Source organism: Geotrypetes seraphini, chromosome 3 (genome assembly GCF_902459505.1).
Source record: "Geotrypetes seraphini chromosome 3, aGeoSer1.1, whole genome shotgun sequence".
NCBI classification, from domain to species: Eukaryota; Metazoa; Chordata; class Amphibia; order Gymnophiona; family Dermophiidae; genus Geotrypetes; species Geotrypetes seraphini.
In genome coordinates, this window is record NC_047086.1 from 204,396,658 (window position 1) to 204,421,154 (window position 24,497).

Below are 24,497 nucleotides of genomic sequence, written 5' to 3' on the forward strand. Positions count from 1 at the left end.
GACCAAAAATATCATCAGAAAAGTATCTCCATAGTAAAACTGCAATGAATCAATGAAAAGAATGCTGAGGGAATAGTACATGGACAGAGAGGGGCAATGCCAGACATGGGAGGGGGGTTATATGGACACAGAGGGGAAAGTGTTAAATGCAGGAGAGAATAGGAACACAAAAGGGAGATGAGTAATGCAGGATGTAGAGTAGTGATGATAAAATTCAGGGAGATGGACACTGGGGAGATGCTGGACAGGGCAGTATAGCGGACACAGATAAGGGAAAGATAAGTACACAAAAATGGAAGATGAATGGTGAGCAAAAAGAAGAAGAAATGTCAAATGAGCAGGAGACCCTGGTGAGTGAGTTAAGAGAAGACAGAAGGAAAAAGAAACCAGAGCCTGGGACCAACATGACTTGAAAAATAAAATAACCAGACAATAAAGGATAGAAAAAAATAATTTTATTTTCTATTTTGTGATTAGAAAATATGAGAACTGAAGTGTTTATCCTACCAGTGCTGGTGTTAGACATGGGTAGGGCTCAGGGCACACAGTTTGAGATACACTGGTATACACATTACCGAAGGCCTTTCTTGGGGTGCTCGTTTCACACAGCAGGTTAGTTCTACATTGTTCTTCAATGTTTTTCTGAGTTGCCTTTGTGCCTGTTCACTTGTTAATATTTTGCAGAGCAAATCAGCTCATGAATTATTTATGTTGATGGGAATTCTCCCCCATACCCTGTTGTCATAGATATGTTCAGGTATTTTGCTTGGCTTTGGGTTTTAACTGGATATGTTTACTAGCTCTCAGGCTAGGGGGTGGAGCATGTGCTCAGAAAAGTTGTGGATGTCTGAAATTCCGGATTGCGGGTTGGGATAAAACACCTGGAGGGGCATAATAAAAAGAAAGTCCAAGTCCTCTTTTGGCCTAAGTCAGTAGATGCTGAAGTTGGCAGCAAGGAAATGTCCATTCTCAAAAAACATCCAAATTGAGGGCTTTTTTGAGAATGGGCTACCTGCACGTTCAGCAATCTACTGGGCCAGACTGCCACTACGTCTATCCCTACATCACGTTCCCTACCAAAAAACTGCCCAAGTCTCAAAAGCCAAAACCCAGACATTTTAGGCGAAGGAGGGGCTAGTCCTTCGCCTAAAAGCAGGATTCTGTAATCGCCTTCTGTCAAAAACCAACACCACTTACAGAATCCTATAACTGGTCCACCCCCCAACGCAACGACCACGGCGGCGATCGCGATTCCCCCCCTCGTCAAAACCCCGAACCGGAAGGAGGGATTTCAAACCCTTCTGCCGAAGACGGCACCATCAAACTGCCGCCCCCCTCCCGGGAATATCGGCAGGAGGGAGCCCAGACCCTCTTGCGAAGTGCACCCCCGACACACCCCACAAGCCCTCCTGCCGAATACGGCCTTCCCTGTGCAGAAGCAGCATTTCCCCACCCACACACACAATTCCCTGTGCAGCAGCAGCATTTCCCACCCTTCCCTGTGCAGAAGCAGCATTTCCCCCCCACCACACACTTCCCTGTGCAGCAGCAGCATTTCTCGGCCTTCCCTGTGCAGAAGCATTTCCCCACCACACACACACTTCCCTGTGCAGCATCAGCATTTCCCCCCCACACACACTTCCCTGTGCAGCAGCAGCATTTCTCGGCCTTCCCTGTGCAGCAACAGCATTTTCCGCTGCACCCTTCCCAGACGCCATGTTGAAATTGATAGAAAAGCGCTGCACCGCAGTACTGCTGTTTCGTCATCTTCTATCCACTGCGGCCAACCCTAGCGGAAACAGGAAGTAGTCTGAGAGGGCAGGCCACAGTGGACAGAAGACGGCGAGGCCAGCGTTAGCACGGTGCAGTGCTTTTCTCTTAATTTAAACACGGGTGAGCCGGCCAGAAGGAGGAGGCTTTCGCAGTGGTGGTTTTGGCGATGAGTGAGGGCAGGAGGGGGGGAGTCGCCAGCTGTGCGTCTCCGAGTTGCCTGGCCGCCGCATCTGCACTCCTGCTGGCCACGGACCTACTGATCACAGATCAGAGATCACAGAAGCACACAGGTAAGTGCGCATGCGCGGCTAGGGTTTTATTATATAGGATTAAAATATTATACTCAATACTATCAGTTGGAATATAACTTTAAATTAAATTAAGATACAGAAGAGATATTTGCTATTGGTGACCAAATTTTTGGGGTTTTTAAAGCTTTTATTAGTAAGGGAATTGGCTTTACATTCATATTTGTGAATCAACACTACCGTTGCCCACCAGAATGAGGTGTTTAAAAACTGAACTGATTTCCAGTGTGAGAGAATCATTTGTAAAGTGATAGCAATTAATGTATATAGTGACTTAGTTACAGCTAGAAGTCAAGTGGTAGGGCACACTCAGTGAGGCAGTACAACTTTGCTGGGGTAGAAATTGAGGTTGAGTGTGTCTTTAAGAGAGTCAGGTAAAAAGGTGGGTTTTTATCGCCTTCCTGAAGTTTAGTAAACCTGTCAGTGATCTGATGGTTGGCAGGACTGTGTTCCATAATTTGGGTAGAAAGTGTGAGTAGGAGTGTTTGCGGGCATTTTCCAAAAGGAAGATTCATGCCAGTGGGTGGACAATCTTCTCTCAGCTTGTGATCTCAGGGGTCAGTTGGGGATATAGATTGCTAGTTTTTTTTGCCATGTAGGATGGGATCATTCGGTCAAAGAATTTGAAAGCTAGTGTAAGAGCTTTAAAGATGCAATGTTTCTGGATGGGCAGCCAGTGTATAGCACAGACAGAGCTGGAGCGATGGGAGTCACTCAGGGGGGGGAGGTCCGCCCCGGGTGCACGCCTTGGGGGGGTGCACAGCCGGCTGTTCTCACTGCCTCTAATGCCGGCCCTGCAGCTCCGGACTTCCCCACACTTGCTCCCCCCACGATCGCTATTATTTTAAACGTTATGGCAGCCGCGGCGCTGTATCCATCAAAGGAGACTTCTAACTTCAGCCCCGGAACTCTTCCTGCAGCCACCGCCCGCCTAGGCGGGAACAGGAAGTCGCTGTTGTAGGAAGAGTTCCGGGGTAGGCCGAGGTCAGAAATCTCCTTCGATGGATACAGCGCCGCGGCTGCCATAACGTTTAAAATAATAGCGATCGGGGGGGGGGAGGGGAGATCAGGTGTGGGGAAGTCCGGAGCTGCAGGGCCGGTGTTAGAGGGACTAAGAGCTGATGGTGCCACAGGGCCTACGTTGGGGGGAGGGAGGAAGAAAGAAGAGTAACCGAAGCATTGGCAATTTGGGGGGAGCAGGTGTGGGGAAGTCTAGAGCTGCAGGGGAGAGTGTTGCTGTACCCAGCTGGAGGGAGAAGGAAGATGAGGGAAGGAATGAAAGGAGATGCCAGGGCTTGGAGGGGAGGAGGAAGGTATGCCAGACTAAGGGAAAAGGAAGGGGGAGATCTCAGAGCATGGAGGGGGAGGGAAAGATGGAAGGAAAGGAGAGAAATGCCAGAGAATCAGGGAAGGGCAGATACCAGACTATGGGATGCGAAGGAAAGAAAGTTGAAGAGAGAGATGCCAGAGCATAGGGGATGGGTTGGTGACAGAGAGAAAAAAATGGAGAGGTGGCAGAGCTGAAATCAATTATGTACAAAGGAGAGAAGGGGCACAGGATAGATAGTTATGAAAGGAGCATAGAAAGAAGGAAGATGTTGTATGGAAGAGAGAGAAGGCAGACATTGGATGGAAAGGGCAGAGAGGGCAGTGACTGGAAGGGGCGAGACAGAAGGTGGAAGGGGTAGAGAGAGGGACAGACACTGAATGGAAGTGTGGGGGAGAGGAGGGACAGCCACTGAATGAAAGTGTGAGGGAGGGGGGAGCAGACGCTGGAAGGAAGTGGGGAGGAGAAAGAAAAAAGGGCACACGCTGGATTGAGGGACGAGGATAGAGTTAGATACTGGAAGGGGTGAGGGAAAGAGGTGGCAAGCTTTAGGTAGACAGTAAAAAAGGACATTGATGAGAGGGTAGTAAGAACGTAATCTAGACAGATGCAGAAAATAAATTGAAAAGGAAAATGAGGGAAAAAAGGGAGAAGGAAGGAGAGGAGAGAGATGCCAGACCATGGGGGTGAAAGGAGAGATGGAAGGGGGAGTCATACAGTTTCTGGAAGGGGCATAGAAGTAGAAAAGATGCCATATAGAGGAAGAGAGACGGCAGACAGTGGATGGAAGGAAGAGAGTTACAAGAAGATGAGGAAAGTAGAAACCACAGAAGACAAAGGTAGAAAAAAATTTTCTATTTATTTATTACTTTAGGAGACATGTGTCACTGTTTCTGTGGTGTAGCATTGTATGCAGAGTCCAGCTTCTTATTGGTTCAATTTAACCTTTGTCTATGTATTTCTATTTTATTCCCCCTTTTACAAAACTGTGGAGCGTTTTTTAGCGCCAGCCGTGGTGGTAGCAGCTCTGATGCTCAGAATTCTATGAGCGTTAGAGCTGTTACCACTGTGGCTAAAATCCACACTACAGTTTTGTAAAAGAGGGAGGGGTTAGTTTGTGATTACATATTCCATACTAGGCGAAGGTGTTTTCTGTGTTCTGTGTGTTCAAAAGACATGGTTTTTTTGTTAGGTTTGACTCCAGGATTGATCTGTACTAGTCTGGCTTGTTTAATTTTACAATGGGTGTATTGATGTTGTACTGCTCACTGCAGTATGTAAGATGCTACCTTTTCCTAGGTACTCATGTGTGACGTGTGGCTTGTTACTAAAAATCATGTTTTCTGTACAGATGGGGGGGGCGGTGTCAAAAAATGATGGGCTCCGGGTGTCACATATGTGAGGTACGCCACTGAATATGACATAACATAGAAGCTGAGAACAAAAATGACAGAATAAAGTGAGATCCTTGGGTATATAAATAATAACATTGGAATTTGAATGCAGTGCAAAAACAATGTAAAATTAATAAATATGTATTCGCAGGCTGTGGTACAAAATTAATTTAGAAAAAATGTAAAAACAGAATGAACTATCATTTTAAACTGAAAAATACCTCTAAAGAGATCTAAGCAAAACCTTAAAGAAAATATGTGTGAGAATATCTTAGCTAACAAAAATGTAATGGAAAACAAAATTTAGGCTTGAGTTTCACAGAAAGACACTATAGTCAATTTTCAGATTTTAGCCAAATGGCTGAGTAGTATTGAGATGGTATATGAGGCTTTGCTCTTCTCTTTTCAAAGTACAGTAATATCGATATTCCCATGGCACCATCTAGTGGTAAAGCTCATCAAGACAAATAAACTAAATTTTCAATAGAATGGTTTTCAGGGTGCCTGTGTTCTACTAATGGTGCAAACGTATATCTCAGTTAATGCAACTGCTTTGTTCAATTATACAAGTTTTTGATTGTCCTCTTAGTTTTTCCCACATATTGTTTCTTACATGGAGAGATAATGGTTCGAGTCACTTGTATCATATTACAATCAGAAAAAAGTTTATTCAGGCCGCAGAAGGTAGGCCAGCTATCTTCCATGGTCAGCGCTGACTGTGAATATTGAGTGCTGGGCCATTTCTGGTGACCAGCATTAAATATCCAGTTTATTTTTGACCTCTTCAAACTTAACCGGCTAAGTCAGTATTCAGCTTGGCCAGTTAAGTTCATAGCAGCCAAAGATAGAACTGCTATTTGTGTGACCCAGTTTGGCCACTAAACTTGGCTGACCAGCACTGAAAATTGGTGTTTATTGCATGATATAGCCTAATTATTCGCATTTAGCTGACTAAGCACTATTTAATCACTCAGCGCCATTTTCGTAGCTAGAGTCTTTACAAAAAATTTTAATAATAATAATAACAGTTTATAAACTGCAGGACCGTGAAGTTCTTTGAGGTTTACAATGATTAGAAAGATGCTACAAATAGAGTAGAACTTACATAGTTGAAGAATAGTGGCTACCAGTTTATTTATTATTTTTTTAACTTTTTTAAATTCTTTATTCATTTTTTATCTTACAACAAGTGCACAATATTATATCATATTAACTATTACAAATCACTTGATAATCATACAATTCTGATTTTACATACATGAATTTAATCCTCCCACCCACCCTTCCCACAAGCATTTGAATTCAAATATCATTTGATATAGTATGTTTGAATCTATTAATCAAACCGTAGAAACAAGAACTACTTATCCTCCCCCATCCCCCTACATGTAAATGTGCTTTCATTAGGAAAATGATGTCTAGTCATTACAATAATTTGTTAATGGCCCCCAAATCTTTTTAAAATTATTATAATTCCCTGTTTGTATGGTAATTGATCTTTCCATTTTATAAATATGACACAATGAATTCCACCAAAATGTATAACTAAGTCTATTGTAATCTTTCCAATTGTAGGTAATATGCTGTATGGCGACTCCTGCCATTATTAATAAAAGTTTATTATTATTAGATGAAATTTGACTTCTTACTCTCATAGATGTTCCAAATAGAATTGTATCATACGATAGGGCAACATGGTTTTCTAGTAAACAATTGATTTGAGACCAAATTGATTTCCAAAAAACCATGATACAGGGACAATAAAACAATAAATGATCCAAAGTCCCTGCTTCTAGATTACAATGCCAGCATCTATTAGACCTAGAGCTATCTAATTTTTGTAATCTAACAGGGGTCCAAAAAGCTCTATGTAACAGAAAAAAACAAGTTTGTCTCATAGATGCAGACATTGTACATTTCATTCTCCAAGACCAAATACGTGGCCATTGAGACGCAGAAATTTGATGCTTAATCTCAATGCTCCAAATATCTCTAAGACCATTTTTAGGTTTTTTATTCATATAATCAGATATCAATTTATACCACTGTGCGGCTTGGTGTCCTAAGAAATCTACCTGAAAGCACATGAATTCCAGACTATACTGATTATTAAGAAATTTCCATTCAGGAAACCCCTCCTGAATAGCCTGCTTCAGTTGCAACCATTTAAAACTTTGTGATTTATTGAGACCAAATTTATGTTACAACTGCGAAAACTCAAGCAATTTACCATTTGAAATAACATCATCTAAAGTCCGTATACCTGCAATAATCCAATGCTTCCAGACGATTTTAAATCCGCCAATTTGAATCTTGGAGTTTACCCATAAAGATTGATTTGTAGATTTATGTAATGGATTAGGTGTTAAGTTATTGACATAACGCAATGTTTTCCAAATATCCATCAAAATTCTATTTTCTTTATATTTCCTAGGCATCTTGATGCTAAGAACATATGATAAATATAGAGGAAACAAGAGCCGCCATTCCAAATACAACCAATCCGGGGCATTTTCCATGAGCTCTGGGAGGATCCAATACATACCCTGGCATAAAATATAGGCTTGATGATACCTATAAAAGTTAGGAAAATTTACCCCACATTCTGCAATTGGCCTTTGTAAAGATACTAAAGCAATTCTAGGCATTTTACCCTGCCAAACAAATTTTGTGAGGATACCATTTAACTTTTTGTAAAAGGACTCTTGAAAAAAAATTGGTATCATACTCATTTGATAACAAATTACAGGCAAAACTGTCATTTTAATAGTTTGAATTCTCCCCCACCAAGAAATATGTAAAGGATTCCATTGCTCACACATTTCTTTAATAAAAGTTTTTCATTCTCTTTTATTGTGTCTTCCAGTGTATTTTTAATCATAATACCTAAATACTTTAACCCGTCTTCTTTTCAAATAAAAGAAAATGTATCAAATAGACCTTTAGTACAATACACATTTAACGGAAGAATTTCTGACTTATTCCAATTTATCTTATACCCAGAAAATTTTCCAAATTTCTCAATCAATTCAAGCAAACATGGAATGGAAGTTTCTGGATTTCTCAAAAAAGCAGAATATCATCTGCATATGCAGAGACTTTATATTCCCGAACTGTATGAGGAATACCCTATATCCCCTTTGCCTGTTGAATAGCTAATAACAAGAGTTCTAAAACAATATCAAAAAGCAAAGGAGATAATGGACAGCCTTGTCTAACCCCCCTCTGCAAATTAAATTTCTCTGATATATTATTGTTAATATACAATCTTGCAATAGGAGAGCTGTACAACGTCTGAATCATTTGAATAAATCTAGAACCTATACCAAACCAATTTAATACTTGATACATAAAGGTCCACTCAACCCGATCAAAGGCTTTCTCTGCATTTAGAGAAACAGAGAAAGCTGGGTCCTTCAAGGCTTTTGTTAAATTTAACATATGAAAAGCCAATCTAGTATTATTGGAGGAATGTCTCTTAACAACGAATCCTGTTTGGTGCATATCAATAATAAAAGGGAGAGCTTTAGCTAAGCGTAAAGCCAATGTCTTAGCCAAAAGTTTTCCATCCACATTGATTAACGAAATAGGCCTGTAGTTTGAAACCAAAGTAGGATCTCTGTTTGGCTTTGGCAAAACAATTATTAATGATTCTGCCATAGTACCTGTAATGTAACTATTATTTAGTTGATATTGATATAATTTTAATAAATGAGGTAATAATGTAATTTGAAATGATTTATAAAATTCTACAGTAAAACCATCACCACCTGGAGCGAATCTAACTCTAAGAGATTTCAATGCTGATACTAATTCTTTTAGTGATATAGGCTCATCCAAACTTCTTTTTATATGATCAGGAACCTTCGGCCCAATAACTAGATTCAAAAATTCTAAACCATCTTTTTCCCTATCTTCATAAGGCACAGAAGAATATAGGTCTTTATAGAAATTTTGAAACTGACTTAAAATGTTTCCAATTTGCGTATGTGTGACTCCTTTTTCATCCTTAATTCTAACAATTTTTGTCCTCCTTTTCTTTGCTTTAAGATAATTTGCCAATAACTTCCCGCCTTATTTGAACTTCCATAATACAAAGTTTGTTTGGAAAACAAATCATTCCTTGCAAATTTTGATAAAATCTCATTATATTTATCTTTAGCCTTTAATAAGATTTGTAGGGCATTTTGTTCCCATTTATCAACTAATTTTGCTTCCAAATGTTTAATTTCTTTCTCTAAATCAAAAAATTGTTTTTTAAGCTGTCTCCTAACATATGCCGAATATGAGATAATATTACTTCTCATGGTAGACTTAAAAGCATCCCATAATGTGGAGGACTGTGTGGCGCAGTAGTTGGAGCTACAGCCTTAGCACCCTGGGGTTGTGGGTTCAAATCCTGCCCTGCTCCCTGTGACCCTGGACAAGTCACTTAATCCTCCATAGCCCCAAGTACGTTAGATAGATTGTGAGCCCACCGGGACAGATAGGGAAAATGCTTGAGTACCTGATTGTAAAACCCCTTAGATAACCTTGATAAGCGGTATATAAAAACCTAATAAACTTGAAACTTGAATGTTTCTATGGAAATTTCTTCCGAGGTATTAAATTGAAAAAATTCAATCATTTTTAAATTAAACTCTTCAAGGAATTTTGAATCCACAATCAGTGCATTATCGAATCTCCAAACCACATTCCTACCACATTCATGCTCCTCAATCTTAAATTCTATCCACACACCTCCATGATCAGATAATATGATTGGATCTATGGATACTTTTGTCACTTTTTGTACTAATTGATTTTACACTAAAATATAATCTATTCTTGAAAAAGATTTATGAACTTGTGAACAAAACGAAAATTCCCTTTCATCAAAATGAAGAATCCACCATATATCTTTCAAATCACAAGATTGTACCAAATTATCTAACCCTAAAGATTTTATAATTTTACTTGGTTTTTTATCCATGAGTGGATCTATAACAGCATTGAAATCTCCAGCCACCAAGTTAGAAGCAGCCAGTGGGAGTAATAATTGTTGTAATTTTTTTAAAATTCATATTGATTAGTATTTGGGGCATATACATTCACCAAATCCAGGGTATTATTTCCCATGCTCATTCTTACATGTACCCATCTTCCTAATGGATCGGAATTTATCAATTGATAATTAGCAGTATTCTTTTTATTTATTAATATGGCAACTCCAGCTTTTTTACCAATAGCAGGTGCAAAAAAACTATGTTTTACCCAACCCCCTTCCAATTTTTGAGATTCTATCCTTGATAAGTGGGACTCCTGTATGAAATATATGTCCGCATTTTGCTGCTTCAAAAAAGTAAGCATTTTTTTCTTTTTTATTTGATGATTAAGGCCATTAACATTAAGTGAGAAAAGTTTAACTTCCATAATATAATTTGTAATCTACGTAATCAAATATAAATATCTTCGAATGATTAGACACCATTTCCAGTATTTTAAAATTTTCTACATCAAATATTCCTATCCCCAATAATATCTTTACCCTCCCCCCTCCCTCCCACCCTCCCCAACCCTTTATTAATAGTGTTAACTTGGTGACACACATTAGATCAGGTAATGAGATACTCCAAATAGACCCACTTAAAACCAATAATCAAAAATTAGTCACATATGAAATTAATTATTATATATAATATTCAGAAAACTATTTCAATATAAAAATTATATTATATATATTATATTATTAATAAAATAGCCTCGTATGCTTTTATGAACTCTTAAATTAATATTATATATCATATAAATATATCCTCCTATCCAATTATAATCCAGTATCATACCGTCTAAATAATTTAAAAATAAATATAATTATTCTATTATCATATATTTGAGATCATTGCACAAAAATTTTACATTTAGGACCAAAATCAATATTAGCTTTAACTTATTATATAGCTTGCAAAAAGAAAATTTATCTATAAACATTTAAAATTTATCTTCTTCAAAATTAAAGATTAAATCAAAATCAAATCATCATAAAATAATCATCAACTTTAATATCTCTAAGAAATATGCCTTAAATTAAAAACAAATTTTTAATTTATTAAATCTGTCTAAGAATTAGACACAATCTATATTTCTTAAAAAATGCATTACCTTGCCCCCAATAAATCTAATTAAATTAGTTTAATTTAAAATTAAATCTCTAATAAATAAAAACATTCTGAATCTATTTCTTATATGGCATTGAGAATAAGAAACATAAACCAGTAGATGTATTACTTTTTTTCCAAAATTCATCTCTATAAAATTATCATTCCCCCTCTATATTTAAATGTTGAATTAGTTAAGTAATTAAAATAACTTCAGAATCTTATTTTGTTTCACTTACTAAGCTTTCTATAAACCATAAATCCATAAAAATGCATTTAAACAATTTTAGTTGATATGTTATCAATACCTCAAACCTAAAGTTTATATATTTCCTTTCAATACATCCAATGGAACTTCTCTACATTGTTCATATCCTCAAAATTACTTCAACATAAGCTTTAATTTAATCTATCATATGAATCATTTTTCATCTAGTCATGAAATACTTAAACAAATATTTGAATACTCTATACTAAAAGGATGATCTGGTGTGGTCCGAGGTCCCAATATGCATTAGTGTTCCCAAGTTAGGAGTTTGGGGAGTATTGAAGTATTCTCAATAATATGAAATGGGTTTATATTCTTCTGTTCCACCATCATAAACTGGCTCCAATAAACCACTGGCAAAGACAACAAACTCTCCAATACCTAGGCTGATGCTTGTTGTTTTAAAGGATTGTCACAGGATCAGGTACAACATGAGCAACTCAAAGCTGGCCCTAAGATTTTATCCAAATTTAAGACATCCATTTTGTATTCTGGTCTTTGAGCCACTCTTTACCAGTGAAGAATGAGAAAATCCAATGTATCTCATTTTGCTTGGGGAAGTTTATCCACAGCCCAGTAGATTACAGCAACACAATTATCCTCATCAGGGATCTCTCAGCCTCCATAAATAACTTGTTGAGTCAGAAAGTAAATAAAAGTTTCCTTGAAATTTCAGCAAAATTCATTTAGAAGGCCACAAACAGCGTGAATATCATCCACCTTACTAAGTAGAGGGACAGCCTTCCCACACAGAAACTTTTCTTTCAGATCCTTCACTGTACGATCACAACCTGAAAAATCTGTACAAGCCAATCCCATGTAATCCACGCCGCTCAATTTCATTTACACAGTGAAACACAATAGGAGGAATCATGGGAATATATAGGACACAAAGTCAGCAATGGTGTCCTCTCCAATTCGCACCGGGGTGCCCATAACTGTTGAGATGCAGGGAAGAGGACATCTGTCCCAACTTTCCGGGTGAGATAGAACTCAGCATTTACAAAGCTAGAAAACCGATTCCTCTCCACATCTCGCAGCAGGGTATTATCCGACGATCCTGACCAAAGAACTCCCTGTTTAATGTTTGTAGTACAATAAATATTGAAGCAAGTCAGATATGTTTATAGTATCCTCTGCATACCATCCTCTCCTAACCAGATTGTATACCAGTGTTCTTTTATTGCGCATGTCCTATAATTTAATCATTATCCCGATGTTACTTGAAAGCGTTGTAAGAAACCTAATAACGACATGTCATAAAAGTACCCATCGCACAGGGTATGACAAATTATAATGAGCAGGGTTAATCCTTCCAGTATCAATGAGCAGTGCACGCTCTGCTTTCAAAGGAAGGAAACTAAGCCATATTTAAACCCCAAAGGTTCTTTCATTCCAACAGTCATATCCAGGAATAATGTATAATCATAAAGCATTTCATGAAAAAATTACTGCAGGATCCCATATCTTAACCTTTTTGAACTAGAGTCACTCAATTTTAAAAACTAGTATCTAACATAGAGTCCAAAATAAAACTTCATTTCTATATTTTTTTGCCGTTAACTTGCATATTTAAATTTGAGACATAAACATTCTAATGAATATCAACCTCAACAGAGAGAATGTTTAAAAGTAATTCCAAAAAGATTTAACAATCTTCAAATGCATTTCTCAAAACAATGAAGAAAAAAAAAAAATATCAGGGCAAAAGTTAGAATCATATAACTTTAGAAACCACCATTTTCTTTAACTTGTCAATTTTACGTTAACATGGGCTGCTCCTGTTTGTTAATGAAATCATGCAGCTTTTCAGGATCATCAAAGGTTGTGGTTTTATTCTCCAAAGTAACTTTCATTAGTGCTGGGTAAAGCAAGCCGTATTTAGCACCCATAGCTCTCAATTGTGGCCTCAGCGCTAAAAAAGCTTTCCTTCTTATTGCTGTGCTCCTGGCAAAATCCGGAACAATATGTATCCGTGCATCTTGGCACTTTAAGTTCCTATTTTGTTTTGCCAGTTGAGATATTTCTAGGACCTGTTGATACCTCAGGAGCTTAAAGATTAGAGGATGAGGACCTTTTTGTTTTTCATCTCTTCTGACAGGAACTCGGTGTGCCCTTTCTATTTCAATAGGATATTTTGATCTTACAGGCAATATCTTAGGCAGAAAATTTTCTAAAGGAAATAGGACTCCCTTTCTCCACCCCCTCCGGAAGACCCAAAATACGTAAATTGCACCTCCTCTCTCGGTTAGAAAGATCTTCCAGCTCACGGGAAAGAAATTCAATTTGTTTCCGTTCCATATTGCTTTTAACTGCCACCATTTCAGCTGCCTCTAATCTCTCTTCCATATTAGTTGTTTTAATTTCAAATTGCTCTAATCTTTTAGTAAGAGAAGACATTTCTTCCATAAGAGCATTAACTTTTTTGACGGTTTCCGACACGATTTCTTTAATGTCCTTCAGCTCCTTCATTATATCAATGCCGCTATTTTTAACCGCTGACTTTAACGGCGTCTCTGGCTCCGGCTTTGCTCTTTTCACACTGGTCAATGTTGCGAACGCCGAGTCACTTTTATTTTGCTTTCCCGAAGTCATTATCCGTTCTTATCCCTCTTATCCTTCTTTAAAAGCAAAATGAAAAACTTTTCATATGACTTTATATCATTTTCAGGGTCTATCAATGAGGAGCCCACTCACTATCCGACCCACTTAATGCGTGACCAAGCCACGCCCCGGCTACCAGTTTAAGGGAACAGTTGTGATGGGGGGGGATTGAGGTGGGAGATTGTGATGGGAGAGATTGTCCCTCCCCAAGCTCCTGAAAGCTTTCTGCACCACAGGTGGGGTAGTGCTGGCTAAGTCATTTGTTCCCAAGTTTCCTCCCTAATTATAGACAATATTTATTTGATACTTCTGGTAGCCGAGGACCCTGGGAGACATTTCATTATTTTAGGCTCCTTGATTGTGTTCCAAGGTTAATGCCTCTGATAATGGAATCCCCTAATAGCATTAATATTCTGGATTGAGCTTTCTTATTTTTCTTTTGTGGGTGCTTTTCTTCATGAGTTACCTTTACTGTTTCTGGTTCTATCTCAATTCTTTCTTGAGCATTGCAATGCTCAAATGGAGCAAAATAATTCTGTAGGTGCAGCTGTGAAGGTCGATGTTTCTGTGGCACATGGCACAGTCTAAATGACCCTACTGTGATCCATTTATTTCTGATTTGCTTCATTTTTTGAAGCACTGGTAGTAAATTGGTATGATTCTGTGGAGTGATGGAAACTTTAATTCAGCAGAGAACCAAGCAGGTGGGAACCAAATTTCTCAAAAAGTAAAGGAAAAAAAGAGGGTTTTCTTAACGTTATTTGTTTTTTCTAACTGAAAGTAAGAACATAAGAATAGCCTTACTGGGTCAGACCAATGGTCCATCAAGCCCAGTAGCCCGTTCTCACGGTGGCCATTCCAGGTCACTAGTACCTGGCCAAAACCGAAGAAGTAGCAATATTCCATGCTACCGATCCAGGGCAAGCAGTGGCTTCCCCCACTGTAGAGTAAAGTAAAGTAGAAGCTTGAGGGGAAAGGGAAAGTATTAGATTCTATGCTTAAAGCAAAATCAAGGCTATGCCATTTAGAATTACTTAGCTCTTAGAATTGTTATGCCAGCCAGGGTCAAACCAAGGAATCTGGTCCTAGCTTCCTCACTGTTCAGCAACCGAAAAAAGCGCCTGGCCTTTGAATTCTCTGCTGAAGCCAGCAAATCCCTCTGGGGCTAATCCCAGCTCTGTATAATCAGACAGAACATCTCCTGTGAGAAGAACTATGCTCCTAGATCTAGGAACATTTGGCCAAGGAAGTTTGCCTGAACATTGTTGATTCCGGCCCCATGGGCTGCCGAGAAAGACAGAAGATGTACTTCCGCCCAGTGGAATGCTGATGTTTTTTTCTGGCTGAAGAGAGAGAATACTAGAGCTCCCTTGTGATGTAAATACACCCCTTCTGTGGCATCAAAGAAACTTGCACTGCTGGTCCTTTCAGTGCCAGCTGAATCGCCCAAAACTTCAGATGATTGGTCAACAAATATTTCAGACCATAAGCCCACTGCCCCTGAATGAAGTGGTCCCCACAGTAAGCCTACAACCCAACAGGCTGGCATCCGTCCTAAGAGTCATCCACTCGGAAATCTGAAGAAGTCGGCCATGGCCGAGAGCCTCCCCCTGAAACCACTAGTTCAAGTTTCTGCTAGCTGGCACTGTCCAGAGGAGTGGTATCTGAAGAGAAAAGCTCTGCGGAGACCAGCAAGATAGGATAGACTCCCATCAAGGGCACATAGGTGCTCTGGCCCAGGATCGCCTCCAAGGAGGCTGCCCGAGACCCCAGAACCTGCAGACAAAACCAGGCCGAGGGAGCCAGATGGTAAAGGTGAATTCTGATTTGTTGTCAAAGGTTCTGTCTATGCATCTTGAGAAGAAATACATGACACTGTCTGGAGATGAAAAGAAGCCCCAGAAACTCCAAGGACTGGGAGGACGCCAAGCGTCTCTTCCTGAACTTGCCAATGCCTGCAGCAGAGACACTACCATCTCCACTAGACTTTCGTACACTTGATGAGACGGAGCCCAGATAACCAGCTGTCCCAGAAAGGGTGAACTTGGACCTCCTGCTGGTGGAAAACTGTCACAACTACCATCACTTTGATGAAAGTGCGAGGCCAAGGGGCAGTGCTGCAAACTCGAAATGCTGTTGCAGAACATGGAAACGCAGAAACCTGCGATGTTCGGGGCAAATTGTAATATGGAGATAAGCCTCTGTGAGATCCAAGGAAACTAGAATTCTCCTGGAGAGACAGCAGCTATCACTGTGTACTCTGTTGTCCATTCAGAAAAGGGAATTCGCAAGAATGGGAGTCCAACTATAGATCCGGCCCCACTGCTTTGTCCACCTTCAGTTTAGATAGCTCCTCATGAACACAATCCTCTGAAAATCGATCAGGGTCTAACACAACTCTAGCACTATTTGTGTTTGTCTTCTGTGGTCCTGCTCTCGGCGCTTCAGCTGTGAACACAGAACAGAAATATTTGTTAAGCAATTCAACCTTATCTTTATCAGCTTCTACACACAGTAGAATCTCAGCTAATCAGCATCCAATTAACTGGCACTCTCAACCAACTGGCAAAAAAATTGCTGGCCAAAAAAATATAAATGTCTCCTGTGCTCCTCAGACAATCTCCAAACAACCCCCCTCTCTCCAGCCAATGAAACAGCCACAAATCTCCCTCCCTCCAGCCCTCGAAGCAGCAGCAGCAATAGTCCTGACAATCCCTTCTCCCTCCGGGCGCATAGCAACAGCGGCAGCTAATCCTGACAAATTCCCTCCCTCCCTCAGCCCCAAAGCAGCAGCAGAAGCCGATCCTGACAACTTCTCCCTCCCTTGGCCCCAAAGCAGCAGCGGCAGCCGGTACTGACAACTCCCTTCCTCCCTTAACAAGAGTAGCAGCAGCCAGTGAACAGAAACACCAGCTGGTGAACAGAAGAAGTGCCATAAACAGGCTGCTTCCAGCTGAGGGAAGGACATTGTCAGGATCATTTCCCACTGCTGCTTCGGGGCCGAGGGAGGGAAGGGATGTCAGGAATGGCTGTTGCTGCTGCTTTAGACACGACATAGAGGGTTGGGGATGCAGAACCCAAAGAGAGTTAGGAGTTGAAAGCAGTCTCAAAGAGGTGAGCTTTTAACTTGGACTTGAACACTGCCAGAGACAAAGCCTGCCGTACGGATTCAAGCAGTTTGTTCCAGTCATATGGCGCAGTAAGACAGAAAGGATGGAGTCTGGAGTTGGCAGAGGAAGAGAAGGAGGAACTTACCAGTTGAGTGGAGACTCAACCTCCTATACTACTGGCGTCATGATGGGGGGAGAAAAAAATGAAGCCAGCTCTGATAAAGCCCAAATGGCTGACCATGGAGCCAAACAGCCTGTGCTCAAGCTCCTGATAAATCAGGGATGTGAGCAAGCTACTGGGGAATGGACCCCAAACTCCAAAAATATTATAGCAGACTGACTAGACAAGTGTCCCCAACGGCTGATCCCGTTAGCAGAAAATTTCTGCTGCATGAGTCTGTGTCTTCTCTAAGGCAGAGATCCCACCATGTGGGAACCTCTGGGCATGATGATAGCCTCAAACTTCAGATGCAAAAATCCCTGAAAATAACAAAAAAAATGCAAAGCAGATCAGAAAGACACTTTCTCAACTTGCTTGCAGAAGGGAAAACTGAGGGAGCATGGCACAGCTCTCTAGGAAGGAGACAGAGTCAAAAGAAGTGTGACGTCCTTCTGTAGCAACTTGTGGATTCAAAGACAAAACCTTACCGTTCAGGACTGCTAAACACATTGTACTAGAACTGTGTTTCCAGGGCCGCCTTATCCATTTGTTGTTTTTCTCTTCTTCACTTTCTGCCCCACATCCATCTTTAGCATTAACTTTTAACATTCAACTTTCCTCTTTTTTCCTGTTTTCTTCTCAAAATCTATCTACTTTTATATGTCTTCCCTTCCCTTTTCATCTATCCATATGTACCATCTCCTCCCTCTTTCTTCTCTCCTATTCCCATCTATTCATAAACAACATTTCTTCCCTCTCTCCACTTGTCCTCCATTGCTGTGCACCATCTTCTCCCTCTCTATCCCCTTCCCCTCCATCTCTGTGCATCATCTCCTCCCTCTTTCTCCCCCTCCAAAGGATTGACATGTCTTTCCCCTCCACTTTCTATAGTCTGGCATCTTTCTCCTCTCCTTCTCACAGTTTGACATCTTTCTCTCCTTCCCTCCCCCTTCCTGTGAACCAACATATCTCTCCTTTCCTTCCCATTGTCCTGTGGGCTGGTATCTCTCTCCTCTCCTTCCTAGAGTCTGGCATCTCTTTCCACTCCTTCCCTTCTCTCTTCCCCCCTACTGTGGTCTGGCATCTCTGTTCTTTCCCCCTCCACCAGTCTAGAATCTGTCTCTCCTCCTTCTCGTCTTGCATCTCTCTCCATCTTCCTTCTCTCCCTCCTCACTCCCTGTGGTCCAACATCTCTCTCCTTCCCCTCCTCCCTTTCTATGGTCCAGTATGTATCTTCTCTCTTTCCTGCAGTCTAGCATATCTCTCCTCCTTCCCTTCCATTCCCTGATCTAGCATCTTTCTCTCCTTCACTCCCCCTCCCCCTTCCAGTGGTCTGACATCTCTCTCCCTCCTTCCATCACCCTTCTCCAGAATCTGACAACTCTCCCTTCCTTGTGTCATCTTCCCAACCCCCCGTTGCAACATTTCTCCCTTCCTTTCTGCCCCCCTGCTGTCCAATATCTCCTCTCCCTTTCTCCTTTCTGGCCCCCCTCCCAGTCTAACATTTCTCCCTCCTTTTCTTCCACCAATCCATTTCTTTCTCTCTGCCTCCTGCACACTTCCTCTCCACTGGTCTTCATTCCCTCCCCCAACCAACATCGCTCTCTTTCCCTCCATGAGTCCAACTTTTCACTCTGATCTCTCCCCCTTCCACTGAGTGTGATATTTCTTTCTCTCCTTTTTGTCCCACCCAATCCAACTCTCTCCCTCTCTCTCTTCTGCAAGTCCAACATTTTTTGCCCCCTGCACGCTTTTTCTCTCCTCGCCTATTCCCCTGAGTGTGACATTTCTTCTTCCTTCATGCCCCCCCCAGTCCATCTCTCCCTCTCTGTCTCCTTGTGTGCTCTCTCTGTCCTGGCTCTTCTCTAACTCCACCCCGTGATCTATCTTAATTTGTGGGCCACAGGATGTCGCTGGTGGCAGCCAATCACATATGCTGCCCTGCCGCCGGCACCAGCATCTTCTCTCTACTGCGGGCCTGCCCATGAGGAAATAAAAGTTATATCAGAGAAGGCAAGCAACTGTAAAGAGAAGATGCTGGTGTCAGTGGCAGGGCAGCATATGTGATTGGCTACTGCCGGCAACGTCCTTTGGGCTGCACATGAACATCCAGCATTGTGCGGAGCAGGAGCAAAAGGCAGTAGGAAGTTATATATCATATAACTTCCCATTGCCAATTTTTGGAGGGACCATGGCTCCCGTGCCCACCCCCCACCGTTCTGACGCCTACGGTTAATAATAATAATTTTATTTTTGTATACCACAATACCACAAGCAGTTCAGAGCGGTTTACAGAGAAGAGACTATACAGACAGCGATGTTACAAAAAAAGACTTTCAAATTACATTAGCATGTCAAGATTAGTCAAGATTTATCCGGAAGATTAGTCAAGATTTATCCGGTTAATCCTTTGAGGTTTTTACTCTGAGTGACATTAGATATACTATGCTATTAAAAGTAGTTACAATGAATCTCCAGTTGTACTTAGTTGACTTTAGAGTAAAAGCTAGACTGATTGAAACTTCTACATAAAGTGTGTCTACATATGTCACTCCCTCTGGTTGCTCACTTGACCTATTTTTATTAAATTGAACTTGTTATACCACTTTCAACTGCTGTAGCAGAGCAAGACAGTGTACAGTCTACATAAAGAAAAATGAAAAGAACTACATACAAAATAGAATAGAATCAAGCACATTAGATATCAATGCACTTAGGGGAACAAGGAGAAGGGAATGGAGATATCAAGTTTTTCTGCCACTCCCAAGAAAAACTGTGTCCCATGAAAAATTGAAGTTAGCTCACAGACAAAGTCAAGCAGAATGTGTAAGCAGTTGCATGATAAAAAAAAACCTTCTTTTTACCTTTTTTCACTTGATTTGGAGCTCTCTGTGTTCATGCTGAGTGCTTTCCAGACTGTGGTTTTGGGCATTTCATCAGAGATATTAATCTCCGATGGATCACACCTGGAAAATATTTGCACTACATGTTACACAATTGTTTTAGAAACTGGGCCTTTGTGTCATTGTGTGTTTATATTTATCTTATTTATTTAAAAAATGTATAGCCCACACCATTTTACAATTCTGGGTGAGAAACAATCAAAACATGCACAATTAAGACAGACTCATCATAAGATAAAAGCAATATCATATAAAATAAAACATTTTCACAATAGGATGGCAGATTAATCAGTAGAAAAGCCTGTACAAATAAGTATGTCTTTAGCTGTTTTCTAAAACTGAACAGTAGAAGCAATTTTGCATAGCTCAATGGGTAATGAATTCCAAAGTACAACTCCCTCAACATAGAATATAGATGAGTGATTAATTTAATCTTATATTATGAAAGGAAGGTACATCAAGCAGAAATTTATTTGCAAAGCACAGGGCACCAAAGTTCAGGGAATATTTTAAGACTCTTGTCTTAACTGTTCCCATTTTTACTTGGAGCTGACCAGCAGAACTGAAGTCTCAGAGATGGCTTAAAAAACTGAAAATATGATGGATTATGTGATTTCTAACGTCTTCCCTGATTGTGTCCAATATGCACCCTAGTAGAAAAGTGTTATAAAAAAATCAATTGACAATAAACCCGAACAAGCTTCTACTGTGGATAGAGCCCAATGGAACTTGTAAACGGCAGGCTTGTTGTTCCAGTGTCTGGCATACGGCCATACCTAGTATCTTACTCTTGATAACTTGTTCCCCAACCCCCTCCCCTTTCAAACACAGAGAGATTGGTAGGAGGGATGGGGAGGAGGATGATCAGTGCTGGTTCTACCACTGGGTAGACTAGGCATCCACTTAGAGAGGCAGAAATTAGGGGGAGGGGTGGCTTGAAAGCTGAGGTCAACATGACAGTGAAAACTTTGAGCACTCAGGAATGCTAAACCCCACTATCTCCAACAGGAAGTTTGTGTCAGAAGAGGTAGAATGCAGCAGGCCTTGAGTGTCAGCAGGTGCTCAAGAGGGCCACTCCACATAGTTTTTGAAGCTGCTGGACACCTGGCAGAGGTAAGAGGTGATGGCTGCAGAAGAGTACATGGACGAAGGCAGAAAATAGGCCAAGGTAGGGAAAAGAAGTAAATGCTGGATTGGCAGGGATAAGGGTAGGAAAAGGGAGATGTTGGGAAAAGAGATGCTGGACACTTGGGAGTTGGGAAGGTGAGATGATCACTTTGGGGAGGGACAAGGAAAGGAAGATCCTGGACTATTAGGGGGCAGAAGGGACAAGGGAAGAGGAGATGCTGGGCATAAGATGGAGGGTAAGGGAAGATGTGGGACAATGAGAGGAAAGGGAAGGGGAAATGATGACCTATGAGGGGATGGGCCTTAAATTGCTCTAGGGGATGGGGACACATCACTGAAGGTTCACCAAGGGCATCAGGCACCTTTGGGCTAGCATTAAGTATGATAAGAGAAGGAAAGGCATATTACTATCCTGTTACTTGACCCGGTATACAAAGCTAAGTTTTAGTTTAGCTTAATTACTTTTGATGAATTGCATTCAAACATAGGCTCAGGCCCAAATGAAATAGTACTGCAACTCCATCCTACTCCCCCCCCTTGATATGTACCTGGAATTGTTCTTTCCTGGACTGCTCAGTAATGTTTTCCTCTCCATTTGAAGATGGATTCCTTTGTTTTCTACCACCTCTAGCATCTTTTCATCTTCCTGATGGAAAAAGGAAGAAGGTAGAGATGAAATGCTTCATCCACTGAGTATAAAGAAAAGTGAATGGCTGGGGCAAGGAAGAAGTGGGTATCTGTTAGCCAAACTTTACTAAAAGAATACAGCTTTAGCAGAGGGAAGTCTTCTGTAGCAAGTACTGTATAAGCAAAAAGAAGGGTGTGAAATAAGGAACCCGATATTCATGAAAAGCCAAGCTCCTAAATGTGAAGGCCTATTTTACATATAGTGTTGAGATGCATATTGAGACATCTAAGTTGAGATGTTTACAGTTCCTCTAATATTTTACAAAAGGCTCTTTCAAATGTAGTGCCTTTTGTAAAATGCTATACTGATGTGCAGAGGTAGACAGTTATCTAATGACACAGCCAGCCAAAGCAGCAATTATAAAAAGCTTCACAGCCAAAGCAGCAATTATAAAAAGCTTCACAATGAGAAAAAACAGCATCTTGCTCACTCTAGGTTTCCACATCTTCAGCCTATTAAAACTGATGCCTACTACAGCTTTGATCCTCCCCCCCCAAAAAACAAACAAACCCCAAACAACTCAGACCCTCCAGCTCATCGATAACCCCTCTCCCACACTCCACTCAACATGACCTTCCATACTTCTGTACCCTCCCCCAAATTCCTCAGACAAAGGCAATTACCCCCAACTCAATGAAAATCTCCTCTCTCAACCCACCTCTGGGTCTTACCAGGTTTCTCCCTGGTGTCTAGTTTGGAACAAATCACTCTCCAGTGGCTCCGGTCCCTTTTGGCATCAGGTTCAAAATGGCGAATCTGACTCCTAGAGGTACTATCACTATGGGTCTAGCTCTAAAATGGATTTTTAACTTTCAAAGCTGGGATCATAAAGTTTTTAAGTATCAGCTCCATGGACATTAACAGGGCCTCAGCAGCACCATAATTCAGCAATTGTCTGCCTCTTCTCGTTGGCCCTGGGTACCAGCAGGATCTCTGAGAAAGCTGCCCTCTATGTTCTGGTCTTCAGCTTCCTTCATAGCATCCGGAACTGGTCCTTCAGTACTTCCCTGTTGTAGTTCCTGTTGCTCACGTTGTTCGTCCCCACATGGATCACCGTATCTTCCTCTTCCACGCTGTTGATGCGGTTCACTATGTCTTCTACCTTAGCTCCCGGTAGGCAGGTCACCAGCCGATCCTGTCTTCCTCCCGTTATGTGGCTGTCGACTTGGCTGATGATGGAGTCCCCCATGACAATTGTGTCCTCTCTATCTTCTCTTGCTTCTCTAGCTGCAGGTCTGTGTCCCTGGTGTATGTCCATTTCTCCAGCTGTAGGTCCGTGTCCTCTGTGCACTTCCATCATCCCTCATCATTAGATTATTCCAGAGCCTATCACCTATCACCTCTTAACTTCATCCTATGCCCTCTCGTTGAAGAGTTTCCTTTCAAATGAAAGAGACTCGACTCATGCACATTTACATTACATAGGTATTTAAATGTCTCTATCATCTCTCTCCCTCTCCTGTCTTTCCTCCAAAGTATACAGATTAAGATCTTTAAGTCTGTCCCCATACGCCTTCTGATGAAGACTACATATCATTTTAGTAGCCTTCCTCTGGACCGACTCCATCCTTTTTATATCTTTTTGAAGGTGCAGCCTCCAGAATTGGACACAATATTCTAAATGAGGTCTCATCAGAGTCTTATACAGGGGCATCAATACCTACTTTTTCATACTGGCCATGCCTCTCCCTATGCAACCTAGCATCCTTCTAGCTTTCGCCATCACCTTTTCAACCTGTTTGACCACCTTACGATCATCACAAACAATCACACCCAAGTCTCATTTGTTATTATCTTGATAGATTTATCAAGTGTTGTTTGTAAATCTATGTATCACTTTTATTGTACACTTGTTGAAAGATTAAAAATGAATAAAGAATTAAAAAAAAACAAAGCAACAAGTCTCGTTCTTCTGTCATGAGGCAAAGAGGCGCAAAAGGAAACCACTCCATGTGCAGCACACCATTCCTCAAAAATACGCCTAACATGTACATAAGCTCGAGACATGGAAAGCCTCCAGGACCCTAAGAAAGTGGAAACCACTTTACCTGAATAACCTTTATTACCTAGGCATTCCCTCTCAAGAGCCAAGCCGTAAGACAAAAGGGACCTGGATCGAACATTGGAATGGGGACCTGAGTCAGAAAGTCAGGCGAGAGGGGCAGTGGAAAAGGATCTTGCCACAAGAGGATAAACCAGATCCACGTATCACGGGTGCCTGGGCCAGTTTGGAGCCACCAGGATCACACAGCTGGGGTGCCGAGCAATGCGAAGGACTCTGTCCACCATCAGCTACAGAGGAAACAAAACAGGAGGCCTGCTGCCGGCCAAGGCTGTACCAGAGCATTCAGCCCCTCGGCCTGAACATCCCTGCACTGACTGAAGAACTGGGGCGCTTTGGCATTGACACAGGTCCATGACCGGCTGACCCCAAGTCTGAACTACCAACTCAAAGGTTGCGGGACTGAGACATCACTCTCCGGGATCTAGTCGTCACCACATGACGACTGAGAAAGTCCACCTGGACATTTTCCACTCCTGCTATGTGTGGGAAGCCGAGATGTCCAGAAGATGAGTCTCTGTCCAAACCATGAGCATAGCAGCCTCCTGTACCAACAGACGACTCCTGGTTCCCCCCTGATGATTGATGTAAGCCACCGCCGTGGCATTGTCTGAGAAAACCTGAACAGACTTGCC

The 24,497-nt window shown here is 41.2% G+C and overlaps 1 protein-coding gene across 4 annotated transcripts in view; it reads right to left on the reverse strand.

Moving 5' to 3' along the window:
- The window catches only part of SLC4A8 (solute carrier family 4 member 8), a 536,451-nt gene that overhangs the window by 32,734 nt on the left and 479,220 nt on the right, over positions 1–24,497 (reverse strand). For 3 of the 4 annotated variants that reach the window (XM_033936812.1, XM_033936813.1, XM_033936815.1), the window contains 2 exons: positions 21,661–21,758; positions 19,946–20,047 (listed from right to left, as the gene is read on the reverse strand). In XM_033936812.1, the coding sequence (XP_033792703.1) occupies positions 19,946–20,047; positions 21,661–21,758 (200 nt within the window). Of the gene's footprint in view, positions 1–17,370; positions 17,402–19,945; positions 20,048–21,660; positions 21,759–24,497 lie in introns of those variants that run through there. The other variant, XM_033936814.1, reaches the window with a different exon arrangement.